This window comes from Oenanthe melanoleuca, chromosome 21, assembly GCF_029582105.1.
Source record: "Oenanthe melanoleuca isolate GR-GAL-2019-014 chromosome 21, OMel1.0, whole genome shotgun sequence".
Taxonomy (NCBI): Eukaryota; Metazoa; Chordata; class Aves; order Passeriformes; family Muscicapidae; genus Oenanthe; species Oenanthe melanoleuca.
In genome coordinates, this window is record NC_079354.1 from 5,865,992 (window position 1) to 5,881,592 (window position 15,601).

Below are 15,601 nucleotides of genomic sequence, written 5' to 3' on the forward strand. Positions count from 1 at the left end.
TTCCACTTTATCAGGAGCCTGATCTTTTATCTGGGATTTTTGGTTTTTATCTGGGATTTTTGGTTATATATTTATCTGGGATTTTTGGATTTTATCTGATATTTTTGGTTTTTATCTGGGATTTTTGGTTATATATTTATCTGGGATTTTTGGTTTTTGTCTGGGATTTTTGGTTGTGTATTTATCTAGGATTTTGACTGTTTACTAAGGCAGTGCAGAGTCTAGAAAAAAGAAAAGCCAAATATAAATAAAGCTGAGTATTTAGAATATTAATACTCTAGTAAGAAATACTTAGAATATAGAAGGCTGAAGGTGTGCCAATAACAAGTGACAGATGAGTGTGCTGTGTGTGACACCCTGTGCTGTGTGTGTGACACCCTGTGCTGTGTGTGTGTGAGAGACACCCTGTGCTGTGTGTGACACCCTGTGCTGTGTGTGTGACACCCTGTGCTGTGTGTGACACCCTGTGCTCTGTGTGTGTGACACCCTGTGCTGTGTGTGACACCCTGTGCTCTGTGTGACACCCTGTGCTGTGTGTGTGACACCCTGTGCTGTGTGTGTGTGTGACACCCTGTGCTGTGTGTGTGTGACACCCTGTGCTGTGTGTGACACCCTGTGCTGTGTGTGTGTGACACCCTGTGCTGTGTGTGTGACACCCTGTGCTGTGTGTGTGTGTGACACCCTGTGCTGTGTATGTGACACCCTGTGCTGTGTGTGACACCCTGTGCTCTGTGTGACACCCTGTGCTGTGTGTGACACCCTGTGCTGTGTGTGTGTGTGACACCCTGTGCTGTGTGTGACACCCTGTGCTGTGTGTGTGTGACACCCTGTGCAGTGTGTGTGACACCCTGTGCTGTGTGTGTGTGACACCCTGTGCTCTGTGTGTGACACCCTGTGCTGTGTGTGACACCCTGTGCTCTGTGTGTGACACCCTGTGCTCTGTGTGTGTGACACCCTGTGCTCTGTGTGACACCCTGTGCTGTGTGTGTGACACCCTGTGCTGTGTGTGTGTGTGACACCCTGTGCTGTGTGTGTGACAGCCTGTGCTGTGTGTGTGACACCCTGTGCTGCGTGTGACACCCTGTGCTGTGTGTGTGACACCCTGTGCTGTGTGTGACACCCTGTGCTGTGTGTGTGTGTGACACCCTGTGCTGTGTGTGTGTGTGTCACCCTGTGCTGTGTGTGTGACACCCTGTGCTGTGTGTGTGTGACACCCTGTGCTGTGTGTGTGTGACACCCTGTGCTCTGTGTGTGTGACACCCTGTGCTGTGTGTGACACCCTGTGCTGTGTGTGTGTGTGTCACCCTGTGCTGTGTGTGTGTGTGACACCCTGTGCTGTGTGTGTGACACCCTGTGCTCTGTGTGTGTGTGACACCCTGTGCTGTGTGTGACACCCTGTGCTCTGTGTGTGTGACACCCTGTGCTCTGTGTGTGTGTGACACCCTGTGCTGTGTGTGACACCCTGTGCTGTGTGTGACACCCTGTGCTCTGTGTGACACCCTGTGCTGTGTGTGACACCCTGTGCTGTGTGTGTGACACCCTGTGCTGCGTGTGACACCCTGTGCTGTGTGTGACACCCTGTGCTGTGTGTGTGTGTGACACCCTGTGCTGTGTGTGACACCCTGTGCTCTGTGTGTGTGTGACACCCTGTGCTGTGTGTGTGTGACACCCTGTGCTCTGTGTGTGTGTGACACCCTGTGCTGTGTGTGACACCCTGTGCTCTGTGTGTGTGTGACACCCTGTGCTGTGTGTGTGTGACACCCTGTGCTGTGTGTGTGTGTGATACCCTGTGCTGTGTGTGACACCCTGTGCGGTGTGTGTGTGACACCCTGTGCTCTGTGTGTGTGACACCCTGTGCTGTGTGTGTGACACCCTGTGCTGTGTGTGTGTGACACCCTGTGCTGTGTGTGACACCCTGTGCTCTGTGTGTGTGACACCCTGTGCTCTGTGTGTGTGTGACACCCTGTGCTGTGTGTGACACCCTGTGCTCTGTGTGTGTGACACCCTGTGCTCTGTGTGTGTGTGACACCCTGTGCTGTGTGTGACACCCTGTGCTCTGTGTGACACCCTGTGCTCTGTGTGAGACACACCCTGTGCTGTGTGTGACACCCTGTGCTGTGTGTGTGACACCCTGTGCTGCGTGTGACACCCTGTGCTGTGTGTGACACCCTGTGCTGTGTGTGTGTGTGACACCCTGTGCTGTGTGTGACACCCTGTGCTCTGTGTGTGTGTGACACCCTGTGCTGTGTGTGTGTGACACCCTGTGCTCTGTGTGTGTGTGACACCCTGTGCTGTGTGTGACACCCTGTGCTCTGTGTGTGTGTGACACCCTGTGCTGTGTGTGTGTGACACCCTGTGCTGTGTGTGTGTGTGATACCCTGTGCTGTGTGTGACACCCTGTGCGGTGTGTGTGTGACACCCTGTGCTCTGTGTGTGTGACACCCTGTGCTGTGTGTCAGTGACACCCACCCTGTGCTGTGTGTGTGACACCCTGTGCTGTGTGTGACTGTGTGTGACACCCTGTGCTGTGTGTGTGTGACACCCTGTGCTCTGTGTGTGACACCCTGTGCTCTGTGTGTGTGTGTGACACCCTGTGCTGTGTGTGACACCCTGTGCTGTGTGTGTGTGTGACACCCTGTGCTGTGTGTGTGACACCCTGTGCTGTGTGACACCCTGTGCTGTGTGTGTGTGACACCCTGTGCTGTGTGTGACACCCTGTGCTGTGTGTGACACCCTGTGCTGTGTGTGTGTGACACCCTGTGCTGTGTGTGACACCCTGTGCTGTGTGTGTGACACCCTGTGCCTGTGTGTGTGACACCCTGTGCTGTGTGTGACACCCTGTGCTGAGTGTGTGTGACACCCTGTGCTGTGTGACACCCTGTGCTGTGTGTGTGTGACACCCTGTGCTGTGTGTGTGTGACACCCTGTGCTCTGTGTGTGTGTGTGACACCCTGTGCTGTGTGTGTGACACCCTGTGCTCTGTGTGTGTGTGACACCCTGTGCTGTGTGTGTGACACCCTGTGCTGTGTGTGTGTGACACCCTGTGCTGTGTGTGTGTGTGACACCCTGTGCTCTGTGTGACACCCTGTGCTGTGTGTGTGTGACACCCTGTGCTCTGTGTGTGTGACACCCTGTGCTGTGTGTGTGACAACCTGTGCTGTGTGTGACACCCTGTGCTGTGTGTGTGTGACACCCTGTGCTGTGACACCCTGTGCTGTGTGTGTGACACCCTGTGCTGTGTGTGTGTGTGACACCCTGTGCTGTGTGTGTGACACCCTGTGCTGTGTGTGTCACCCTGTGCTGTGTGTGTGACACCCTGTGCTGCGTGTGTGTGACACCCTGTGCTGTGTGACACCCTGTGCTATGTGTGTGTGTGACACCCTGTGCTGTGTGTGTGTGACACCCTGTGCTGTGCGTGTGTGACACCCTGTGCTCTGTGTGTGTGACACCCTGTGCTGTGTGTGACACCCTGTGCTCTGTGTGACACCCTGTGCTGTGTGTGTGACACCCTGTGCTGTGTGTGTGTGTGACACCCTGTTCTGTGTGTGTGACACCCTGTGCTCTGTGTGACACCCTGTGCTCTGTGTGTGACACCCTGTGCTCTGTGTGTGTGACACCCTGTGCTGTGTGTGACACCCTGTGCTCTGTGTGACACCCTGTGCTGTGTGTGACACCCTGTGCTGTGTGTGTGTGACACCCTGTGCTGTGTGTGACACCCTGTGCTGTGTGTGTGTGACACCCTGTGCTGTGTGTGTGTGTGACACCCTGTGCTGTGTGTGTGACACCCTGTGCTGTGTGTGTGTGACACCCTGTGCTGTGTGTGTGTGTGACACCCTGTGCTGTGTGTGTGTGACACCCTGTGCTGTGTGTGACACCCTGTGCTGTGTGTGACACCCTGTGTGTGTGTGTGACACCCTGTGCTGTGTGTGTGTGACACCCTGTGCTGTGTGTGTGACACCCTGTGCTCTGTGTGACACCCTGTGCTGTGTGTGTGTGTGACACCCTGTGCTGTGTGTGTGTGTGTGTGACACCCTGTGCTGTGTGTGTGACACCCTGTGCTGTGTGTGTGTGACACCCTGTTCTGTGTGTGACACCCTGTGCTGTGTGAGTGTGACACCCTGTGCTGTGTGTGACACCCTGTGCTGTGTGTGACCCCCGCCGTGCCCTGTCCCCGTCTTCTGTCCCCTGTCCCTGTATCCCCCTGTCCCTGTATCCCCCTGTCCCATGTCCCTGTCCCTGTCCCTGTCCCTGTCCCGGTGCTGACTGTCCCTGTCCCCTGTCCCTGTCCCTGTCCCGGTGCTGACTGTCCCCCTGTCCGTGTCCCGGTGCTGACTGTCCCTGCTCTGCCTGTTGGCCCCGCAGGTCTGAGCAGTGACAGTGGCCTGGGCGGCAGCACCGACGGCAGCAGCGACGTGCTGGTGTTTGGCTCGGTGGTGGACAGCGTCACCGAGGAAGGTGGGTGCCACCGGGAAATGTCCTTCCCTTTTCCCCTTTCCCTTTCCCTTTCCCTTTCCCTTTCCCTTTTCCTTTCCCTTTTCCTTTCCCTTTTCCTTTTTCCTTTCCCTTTTCCCTTTCTCTTCCATTCTCTTTTTCTTTTTTCCCTGCCCTTCCCTCTTTCTTTTGCCCTTTTTCCCTTTTAATTTCTTCTCTCCTGTTTTCCTTTTTTCTTTTTCCCCTTTCCCCACCCTTCTCTTTACCCTTTTCCCTTTTCTCCTTTTCCCCACCCTTCCCTCTTTCCTTTTCCCTTTTTCCCTTTTCCCCTCTTTCCCTTTTTCCTTTCCCCTTCTTCCCTTTTCCCCACCTTTCCTTTCCCTCTTTCCCTCTTCCCTTTTCCCCTTTCCCCCACCCTTCCCTATTTCCTTTTCCTTTTTCCCCTCTTTCCGTCATTCCCTTTTCCCATTTCCCTTTCCCCCACATTTCCCTTTTCCCCTCATTCCCTCTTCCCCTTTCCCTCACCCTTCCCTTCTCTCTTTCCCTTTTCCCCTTCCTTGTTCCCATTTCCCTCTCCCCCACCTTTCCCTTTTTCCTTTTCCCCTCTTTCCCCTCATTCCCTTTCCCCATTTCCCTTTCCCCCACCCTTCCCTTCCCCTTTCCGTTTTCCCCTTTCCATTTCCCTTTTCCCCTTTCCCTTTTCCCTTTTCCCTTTCCCTCACCCTTCCCTGTTCCCATTTCCCTTTTGCCCACCCTTCTCTTCCCATTTCCCCTTTCCCTTTTCCCCTTCCCTTCTCTCTTTCCCTTTTCCCCCACCCTTCCCTTCCAATTTTCCCATTCCCTTTCTTTACCCTTTTCCCTTTTTTCTTTTCCCTTTTCCCATTTCCACTTTCCCTTTCCCTCACCCTTCCCTTCTCTCTTTCCCTTTTCCCCTTCCTTGTTCCCATTTCCCCTTTCCCTTTCCCATTTCCCCTTTTCCTTTCCCATTTCCCCTTTCCCTTTTCCCTTTCCCTTCCCCTTTCCTTTCCCTTTCCCTTTCCCTTCCCCTTTTCCCTTTTCCCCTTTCCCTTTCCCTTTTCCCTTCCCTTGTTCCCTTTTCCCCTTTCCCTTCCCGTTCCCTTTTCCCTTTTCCCCTTTCCCTTCCCCTTTCCTTTCCCTTCCCCTTTTCCCTTTTCCCCTTTCCCATTTCCCGTTCCCTTTTCCCTTTTCCCCTTTCCCTTTCCCTTTCCCTTTCCCTTTCCCTTTCTTTTTCCCTTTCCCTTCCCCTTTCCCCCACCCTTCCCCTTTCCCATTTCCCCTTTCCCTTTCCCTTTCCCTTTCCCTTTCCCATTTCCCCTTTCCCTTTCCCATTTCCCCTTCCCCTTCCCTTCCCGTTCCTCCCCGCAGAGTGCGAGGTGTCGGAGGAGTCGAGCGGGGAGGCGGAGCTGGATCCGGAGGTGGCGGAGCCGGAGGACGTGCGGGAGCTGCACCCGGGGCTGCTGCTGTCGCGGGCGGCGCTGGCCCGGAACGTGCCGCTGATGGCCACGGCGCTGGCCCACGGCGCCGACACCAACTGGGCCAACGAGGAGGACGAGAGCAAAACGCCGCTGATGCAGGCGGTGGCCGGGGTGCGCCGGGAGCGGGAGTGGGGCGGGACTGGGGCGGGAATGGGGCGGGAATGGAGCGGGAGTGGAGCGGGATTGGAGCGGGAATGGAGCGGGAATGGAGCTGGGAATGGAGCGGGAGTGGAGCGGGACTGGGGCGGGAATGGGGCGGGAATGGAGCAGGAATGGAGCGGAATTGGGGGCGGGATTGGGGTGGGATTGGGGCGGGATTGGGGGCGGGATTGGGGCGGGATTGGAGCGGGACTGGGGCGGGAATGGGGCGGGACTGGAGCGGGAATGGGGCGGGACTGGAGCGGGATTGGAGCGGGAGTGGAGCGGGAATGGAGCGGGATTGGAGCGGGATTGGAGCGGGATTGGAGCGGGAATGGGGCGGGATTGGGGCGGGAATGGGGCGGGAATGGGGCGGGATTGGAGCGGGAATGGGCGGGAATGGGGCGGGACTGGAGCGGGATTGGAGCGGGAATGGAGCGGGAGTGGAGCGGGACTGGAGCGGGACTGGGGCGGGACTGGAGCGGGAATGGGGCGGGATTGGAGCGGGAATGGGGCGGGAATGGAGCGGGAATGGGGCGGGATTGGAGCGGGAATGGGGCGGGAATGGAGCGGGAGTGGGGGCAGGATTGGAGCGGGAATGGGGCGGGATTGGAGCGGGAATGGAGCGGGACTGGGGCGGGATTGGAGCGGGACTGGAGCGGGACTGGAGCGGGAATGGGGCGGGAATGGAGCGGGAATGGAGCGGGAATGGAGCGGGACTGGGGTGGGAATGGGGCGGGAATGGGGCGGGACTGGAGCGGGACTGGGGTGGGAATGGGGCGGGATTGGAGCGGGACTGGAGCGGGATTGGAGCGGGATTGGGGCGGGAATGGGGCGGGAATGGGGCGGGATTGGAGCGGGACTGGGGTGGGAATGGAGCGGGAATGGAGCGGGATTGGAGCGGGATTGGAGCAGGAATGGGGCGGGACTGGAGCGGGAGTGGGGGCAGGATTGGAGCGGGAATGGGGCGGGAGTGGGGGCAGGATTGGAGCGGGAATGGGGCGGGATTGGAGCGGGATTGGAGCGGGAATGGAGCGGGAGTGGGGGCAGGATTGGAGCGGGAATGGAGCGGGAGTGGGGGCAGGATTGGAGCGGGAATGGGGCGGGATTGGAGCGGGATTGGAGCGGGAATGGAGCGGGATTGGAGCGGGACTGGAGCGGGATTGGAGCGGGATTGGAGCGGGACTGGGGCGGGATTGGGGCGGGATTGGAGCGGGATTGGAGCGGGATTGGAGCGGGAATGGGGCGGGACTGGAGCGGGATTGGAGCGGGACTGGAGCGGGATTGAGGCGGGATTGGAGCGGGAATGGAGCGGGATTGGAGCGGGACTGGGGTGGGAATGGAGCGGGACTGGGGCGGGATTGGAGCAGGAATGGGGCGGGAGTGGAGCGGGAATGGGGCGGGATTGGAGCGGGAATGGAGCGGGAGTGGGGGCAGGATTGGAGCGGGAATGGGGAGGGACTGGAGCGGGATTGGGGGTGGGATTGGAGCGGGACTGGAGCGGGATTGGAGCGGGACTGGGGCGGGATTGGAGCGGGACTGGGGCGGGACTGGAGCGGGATTGGAGCGGGATTGGGGCGGGACTGGAGCGGGAATGGGGCGGGACTGGAGCGGGAATGGGGCGGGAATGGAGCGGGATTGGGGGTGGGATTGGATCGGGATTGGAGCGGGACCGGGGCGGGAATGGGGCGGGATTGGAGCGGGATTGGAGTGGGAATGGAGCGGGACTGGAGCAGGACTGGAGCGGGACTGGGGCGGGATTGGAGCGGGATTGGAACGGGACTGGAGTGGGATTGGAGCGGGAATGGAGTGGGAATGGAGCGGGATTGGGATTGGGGGCGGGATTGGATTGGGGATGTGGAGAGCGGGGATTGCCCGGTATGGGAATTCCCTTTGGGAATGGGGTGGTGTGGAAGTTCCCTTTGGGAATTGTCTGGTGTAGATGGGGTGATGTGGGAATTCCCTTTGGGAATGGGGTGGTGTGGGAGTTCCCTTTGGGAATGGGGTGGTGTGAGAATTCCAAAACTGATGTGGAAATTCCCTCTTTGGAGCACGGGAATTGTCCAGTCTAGTCTGGCTGAATTGATGTGGAAATTTCCTTTGGGAATTGTCTGGTCTAGATGGGGTGATGTAGGAATTCCCTTTGGGAATTGTCTGGTCTTGCTGGAGGGATGTGGAGATTCCCTTTGGGAATTGTCCAGTTTGGTGGGAGTGATGTGGAAATTCCAAAGTTTGTGTGGAAATTCCCCTTTTTTGAGCTGGGGAATTGTCCAGTCTGGCTGAACTGAAGTGAAAATTCCAGAACTGATGTGGAAATTCCAGAGCGGATGTGGAAATTCCAGAGCTGAAGCGGGAATTCCAGAGCTGATGTGGGAATTCCAGAGCTGAAGCGGGAATTCCCCGTTCCTGCCGTTCCTCCAGGGCTCCTTGATCGCCTGCGAGTTCCTGCTGCAGAACGGGGCTGACGTGAACCAGAGGGACGCGCGGGGCCGGGCGCCGCTGCACCACGCCACGGCCCTGGGGCACACGGGGTGAGAGCCGGGAGCGGGGCTGGGAATGGGAGAATGGGATTGGGCTGGGATCCGGGCCGAGGGAATGGGATCCTGGCTGGGGATGGGATTGGGCTGAGGAATGGGATCGGGCTGGGAATGGGATCGGGCTGGGATCCGGGCCGGGAGAATGGGATCGGGCTGGGGAATGGGATCCGGGCTGAGGGATGGGATCAGGCTGGGAATGGGATCGGGCTGGGATCCGGGCCGGGGAATGGGATCGGGCTGGGATCCGGGCCGGGGGAATGGGATCCGGGCTGGGAACAGGATCCGGGCTGGGGATGGGATCTGGGCTGGGAACAGGATCCGGGCTGGGGATGGGATCGGGGCTGGGGAATGGGATTGGGCTGGGAATGGGATCGGAGCCAGGGGGAATGGGATCCTGGCCGGGGGAACGGGATCCAGGCTGGGAACGGGATTGGGCTGGGAACAGGATCCAGGCTGGGGAACAGGATCAGGCTGGGAATGGGAACAGGCTGAGAATGGGATCCGGGCTGGGAACAGGATCCGGGCTGGGGGAACGGGATCTGGGCTGGGAACGGGATCCGGGCCGAGGGATGGGATCAGGCTGGGAATGGGATCCGGGCCGAGGGATGGGATCAGGCTGAGGGAATGGGATCAGGCTGGGAACGGGATCCGGGCTGGGAACGGGATCCGGGCTGGGAATGGGATCCGGGCTGGGGAATGGGATTGGGCTGGAAACGGGATCCAGGCTGGGAACAGGATCCAGGCTGGGGAATGGGATCGAGGCCAGGGGAATGGGGAGGAGGGATTGGAAAATGGGAATCTCTGAGTGCTGTCAGCAGCTCGGAGCTGGGTGAGGCAGGAGATGGAATTCCCAGAGAATTTATTGGTGGGGAGATGGAATTTATTTATTATTTATTATTTATTATTTATTATTTATTATTTATTATTTATTGAGATGGAATTCCCAGAGAATTTGTGGCTGGGGAGGGGTTGGGGTAGAATTCCTGGAGAATTTGTGGCTGGGATTGAATTTCCAGAGAATTTATCACTGGGATGGAATTCCCAAATAATTTATTGGTGGGGAGAGGGTCTGGGATGGAATTCCTGTAGAATTTATAGCTGGGATGGAATTTCCAGAGAAGTTATGGCTGGAATGGAATTCTGAATAATTTTATTGCTGAGGAGGAGTTGGGATGAAATTCCCATAGAATTTATGGCTGGAGAGGGGATTGAATGGGATGGAATTCCCAGAGAATTTAGGGCTGAAATGGAATTTCTAAAGAATTTGTGTCTGGGATGTAATTCCCGGAGAATTTGTGTCTGGGATGGAATTCCTGGAGAATTCATCACTAGGATGGAATTCCCAGAGGATTTGTGTCCGAGATGGAATTCCTGGAGAATTCATCACTAGGATGGAATTCCCAGAGAATTTGTGGCTGGGATGGAATTCCCAAAGAATTTATTGGTGGGGAGAGGGGCTGGGGTGGAATTCCTGAAGAATTTATGGCTGGGGAGGAGTTGGGATTGAACTCCCAGAGAATTTGTGGTTGGGGTGGAATTTCTGGAGAATTTGTGGCTGGGATGGAATTCCCAGATAATTTTTGGCTGGGGAGGGATTGGGATGGGATCACCGAAGAATTTGTGGCTGGGATGGAATTCCCAAAGAATTTATTGGTGGGGAGGGGGGCTAGAATGGAATTCCCAGAGAATTTATGGCTGGGACAGAATTCCCGGAGAATTTATGGCTGGGATGGGATCACCAGAGAATTTGTGGCTAGGATGGAATTCCCAGAGAATTTGTGTCTGAGATGGAATTCCCAGAGAATTTATCAGTAGGATGGAATTCCTGGAGAATTCATCACTAGGATGGAATTCCCAGAGGATCTGTGTCTGGGAAGGAATTCCCAGAGGATCTGTGTCTGGGATGGAATTCCCAGGGGATCTGTGTCCAGGATGGAATTCCCAGGGGATCTGTGTCTGGGACAGAATTCCCAGAGGATCTGTGTCTGGGATGGAATTCCCAGAGAATTCATCACTAGAATGGAATTCCCAGGGGATCTGTGTCTGGGAAGGAATTCCCAGAGGATCTGTGTCTGGGAAGGAATTCCCAGGGGATCTGTGTCTGGGACAGAATTCCCAGAGGATCTGTGTCCGGGAAGGAATTCCCAGGGGATCTGTGTCCGGGAAGGAATTCCCAGGGGATCTGTGTCCGGGAAGGAATTCCCAGGGGATCTGTGTCTGGGATGGAATTCCCAGAGGATCTGTGTCTGGGATGGAATTCCCAGGGGATCTGTGTCCGGGAAGGAATTCCCAGGGGATCTGTGTCCGGGATGGAATTCCCAGGGGATCTGTGTCTGGGACGGAATTCCCAGGGGATCTGTGTCTGGGATGGAATTTCCAGAGGATCTGTGTCTGGGACGGAATTCCCAGGGGATCTGTGTCTGGGACAGAATTCCCAGAGGATCTGTGTCTGGGATGGAATTCCCAGAGAATTCATCACTAGAATGGAATTCCCAGGGGATCTGTGTCTGGGAAGGAATTCCCAGAGGATCTGTGTCTGGGAAGGAATTCCCAGGGGATCTGTGTCTGGGACAGAATTCCCAGAGGATCTGTGTCCGGGAAGGAATTCCCAGGGGATCTGTGTCCGGGAAGGAATTCCCAGGGGATCTGTGTCTGGGATGGAATTCCCAGAGGATCTGTGTCTGGGATGGAATTCCCAGGGGATCTGTGTCCGGGAAGGAATTCCCAGGGGATCTGTGTCCGGGATGGAATTCCCAGGGGATCTGTGTCTGGGATGGAATTTCCAGAGGATCTGTGTCTGGGACGGAATTCCCAGGGGATCTGTGTCTGGGATGGAATTCCCAGGGGATCTGTGTCTGGGACGGAATTCCCAGAGGATCTGTGTCTGGGATGGAATTCCCAGAGGATCTGTGTCTGGGACGGAATTCCCAGGGGATCTGTGTCTGGGATGGAATTCCCAGAGGATCTGTGTCTGGGATGGAATTCCCAGAGGATCCGTGTCCGGGATGGAATTCCCAGGGGATCTGTGTCTGCCCTGTCCCTGGCCGTGCCCCAGGGCAGGTCGGGACGCGCTGGGATAACGATGCTGAGACGGGGCGGGAATTCCGCGCCTCTGGAATTCCCTGGAATTCCCTGGAATCCCGCGGGTCCTGAGGAGCCGCTGTCCCCAGGCAGGTGTGCCTGTTCCTGAAGCGCGGCGCCACCCAGCACGCGCCGGACGGGGACGGGCAGGACCCGCTGAGCATCGCCGTGAGCGCGGCCAACGCCGACATCGTCACCCTGTGAGCGACACCGACCGGGCACCGGGAACCGGGGGATCGGGGGGATCGGGAACCGGGGAACCGGGAACCGGGGGGATCGGGTGAACCGGGGGGACCGGAGGGACTGGGGGGACCGGGGGGACCTGCGGGATCGGGGGGACCGGGGGAACCGGGGGGATCGGGGGGATCAGGGGAATCGGGGGGACCGGGGGGATCGGGGGAACTGGGGGGACCGGGGGCATCGGGAACCGGGGGGATCGGGGGGACCGGGGGGATCGGGGGAATCGGGAACCGGGGGGACCGGGGGAACCGGGGAACCGGGGGGATCGGGGGAAGTGGGGGGATCGGGGGGATCGGGAACCGGGGGGATCGGGGGGACCGGAGGGACCGGGGGACCGGCGGGATCGGGGGGATCGGGGGGACCGGGGGGATCGGGGGAACCGGGGGGATCGGGGGGACCGGGAGAGCTGGGAATTGCTGGGAAACGCTGGGGAGCGCTGGGAAACACTGGGAATCACTGGGAATCGCTGGGAAACGCTGGGAATCGCTGGGAAACTCTGGGGAGCGCTGGGAAATGCTGGGAATCACTGGGAAAGGCTGGGAATTGCTGGGGAGTGCTGGGAAACACTGGGAAGCGCTGGGAAATGCAGGGAATTGCTGGGGAGTGCTGGGAATCACTGGGAAATGCTGGGGAGTGCTGGGAAATGTTGGGAAATACTGGGGAGCGCTGGGAAATGCTGGGAAACACTGGGGAGTGCTGGGAATCACTGGGAAATACTGGGCAGTGCTGGGAAATACTGGGCAGTGCTGGGAAATACTGGGGAGTGCTGGGAAATGTTGGGAAATACTGGGGAGTGCTGGGAAATGCTGGGACACACTGCCTGGAAACTGGAAAATACTGGGAAAGGCTGGGGAACACTGGGGAGTGCTGGGAAACGCTGGGAATCACTGGGAAGTGCTGGGAAACGCTGGGGAGCACTGGGAATTACTGGGAAATGCTGGGAAACGCTGGGGAGTGCTGGGGAGAGCTGGGAAACACTGGGAAACGCTGGGAAACGCTGGGAAATACTGGGGAGTGCTGGGAAATACTGGGAATCACTGGGAAACACTGGGAAATACTGGGAAATACTTCATGGGAACTGGGAAACTTTGGGAAACACTGTCCCCACTGTCCCCCTTGTGTCCCCCTGTCCCCCCGTGTCCCCCTCTGTCCCCCCCCCGTCCCCCCCGTGCCCCCCCCATCCCCTCCTGTCCCCTCCCCTGTCCCCCCCATCCCCCCTTGTCCCCCCCGTCCCCTGTCCCCTGTCTCCCCTGTGCCCTCCGCTGTCCCCCCGGTGTCCCCTCCTGTCCCCCCCGTGCCTCCCTGTCCCTTGTCCCCCCTCCTGTGCCCCTGTTCCCCCCGTGCCCGCTGTCCCGTCCCCCCTGTCCCCTCCCCTGTCCCTCACCTGTCCCCTGTCCCCTCTCCTGTCCCCTGTCCTGTCCCCTGTCCTCTCCTGTCCCCTGTCCTGTCCCCTGTCCCCCTCTCCCCCCTGTCCCCTCCCCTGCCCCTGTCCCCTCTGTCCCCCCCGTCCCGTCCTCCCTGTACCCCCCATCCCTCCCTGTCCCCTGTCCCCTCCCCTGTCCCCTCTGCCCCGCCGTGCCCCTTTGTGCCCCCCCATGCCCCCTGTCCCCCCTCTGTGCCCCCTCCTGTCCCCCCATCCCCCTCCCGTGCCCTGTCCCCCCTGTACCCGCTGTCCTCCCCTGTCTCCCCTGTCCCCTGTCCCCACCATCCCCCCCGTGCTTCCCCTGTCCCCCCTGTCCCCTCTGTCCCCTCCTGTCCCCCCCCATACCCCCCGTACCCCCCCGTCCCCTGTCCCCCCTGTCCCCCCCTGTCCCGTACCCCTGTCCCCCCTGTCCCCTCTCCGTCCCCTGTCCCCTGTCCCGCCCCGTGTCCCGCAGGCTGCGCCTGGCGCGGATGAACGAGGAGATGCGGGAGGCCGAGGGGCCGCTGGGGCAGCCGGGGCAGTACCCGAGCAGCAGCCCCACGGAGCTGCAGTACAGGAAATGCATCCAGGAGTTCATCAGCCTGCACATCGACGAGTGCTAGGGACACGGCCCTGCCCCTGGAAATTCCACCCTCGGAAATTCCACCCTCGGAAATTCCACCCTCGGAAATTCCCACTCGGATATTCCGTGTTTTCCTCGCAGTTTGGTGATGCCTGCACCCCCCCCCAGGGTTGAGCTGTGCCTGCAGGAAGGCTGAGGGTTTTTTGTTTTTTTTTTTTTTTTTGTTATTCCTGTGGGGTTTTGAGTTCTCATGCTTGACTACTGGATGGTTGGTTTTTTCTAATTTTAATTTTGGGGGGGGTGGTGGTTTTGGTTTTTTGGTTTGTTTTTTTTTTTGGAGTAGGAGCCTCCCCAGGGTGTGACCGTGTGGGCTGGAGTGTGTGGGAAGTGTGGGAGATGAGCTTAGAGTTTAAAAAAAAAAGGAAAAAAAAAAGAGAAAAAAAAAGGAGAAGAAAAAAAAGAGAAGAAAAGGAAAAACCTTCTGTCACCAGGAGAGAGCCACCAACACCAGGAGTGGACAAAGCTGGGCCTGAACCAGTCCAAGGTGCCCTCCCAGGCTGGATTTGGGGCTGGGATGCTCCAGAGGCCCAGTGAATCAGGACTGGGATTGGGATTGGGATTGGGATTGGGATTGGGATTGGGATTGGGATTGGGAGCTCAGGCTCCTCCTTCTGCTGCTCTCAGGACTGAACCAGCCACGCTCCCCTCGCTCGCTGCCCTGGCTGCTCAAAGCCATAGAGCCCTGCTGGAATTCCAGGGAGATTCCTGGGGGGGATTCCCATCCCTGCAGCATTCCCAGGATTCCCATCCCTGCAGGATTCCCATTCCCTGCAGGATTCCCAGGATTCCCATCCCTGCAGGATTCCCATCCCTGCAGGATTCCCAGGATTCCCATCCCTGCAGGATTCCCATCCCTGCAGGATTCCCAGGATTCCCATCCCTGCAGGATTCCCATCCCTGCAGCATTCCCAGGATTCCCATCCCTGCAGGATTCCCATCCCTGCAGGATTCCCAGGATTCCCATCCCTGCAGCATTCCCATCCCTGCAGGATCCCCAGGATTCCCAACCCTGCAGGATCCCCAGGATTCCCATCCCTGCAGCATTCCCATCCCTGCAGGATTCCCAGGATTCCCATCCCTGCAGCATTTCCATCCCTGCAGCATTCCCAGGATTCCCATCCCCGCAGGATCTCCAGGATTCCCATCCCTGCAGCATTCCCAGGATTCCCATCCCTGCAGGATCTCCAGGATTCCCATCCCTGCAGCATTCCCATCCCTGCAGCATTCCCAGGATTCCCATCCCTGCAGCATCCCCAGGATTCCCATCCCTGCAGGATTCCCAGGATTCCCATCCCTGCAGGATTCCCAGGATTCCCATCCCTGCAGCATTCCCATCCCTGCAGCATTCCCATCCCTGCAGCATTCCCAGGATTCCCATCCCTGCAGGATTCCCAGGATTCCCATCCCTGCAGCATTCCCATCCCTGCAGCATTCCCATCCCTGCAGCATTCCCAGGATTCCCATCCCTGCAGGATTCCCAGGATTCCCATCCCTGCAGCATTCCCATCCCTGCAGCATTCCCATCCCTGCAGCATTCCCATCCCTGCAGCATTCCCAGGATTCCCATCCCTGCAGGATTCCCAGGATTCCCATCCCTGCAGGATTCCCAGGATTCCCATCCCTGCAGCATTCC

The 15,601-nt window shown here is 58.2% G+C and overlaps 1 protein-coding gene across 1 annotated transcript in view; it reads left to right on the forward strand.

Annotated features, from left to right (window-relative positions):
- ACAP3 (ArfGAP with coiled-coil, ankyrin repeat and PH domains 3) overlaps nucleotides 1–14,722 on the forward strand; it is a 97,232-nt gene extending 82,510 nt beyond the window's left edge. Inside the window, exons 20-24 of the mRNA XM_056508297.1 lie at nucleotides 4,363–4,455; nucleotides 5,818–6,038; nucleotides 8,487–8,596; nucleotides 11,773–11,883; nucleotides 13,801–14,722. Of these exons, the coding sequence (XP_056364272.1) occupies nucleotides 4,363–4,455; nucleotides 5,818–6,038; nucleotides 8,487–8,596; nucleotides 11,773–11,883; nucleotides 13,801–13,948 (683 nt within the window). The 3' untranslated portion in view covers nucleotides 13,949–14,722. The remainder of the gene's footprint in view (nucleotides 1–4,362; nucleotides 4,456–5,817; nucleotides 6,039–8,486; nucleotides 8,597–11,772; nucleotides 11,884–13,800) is intronic.
- Nucleotides 14,723–15,601: the final 879 nt, after the last annotated feature.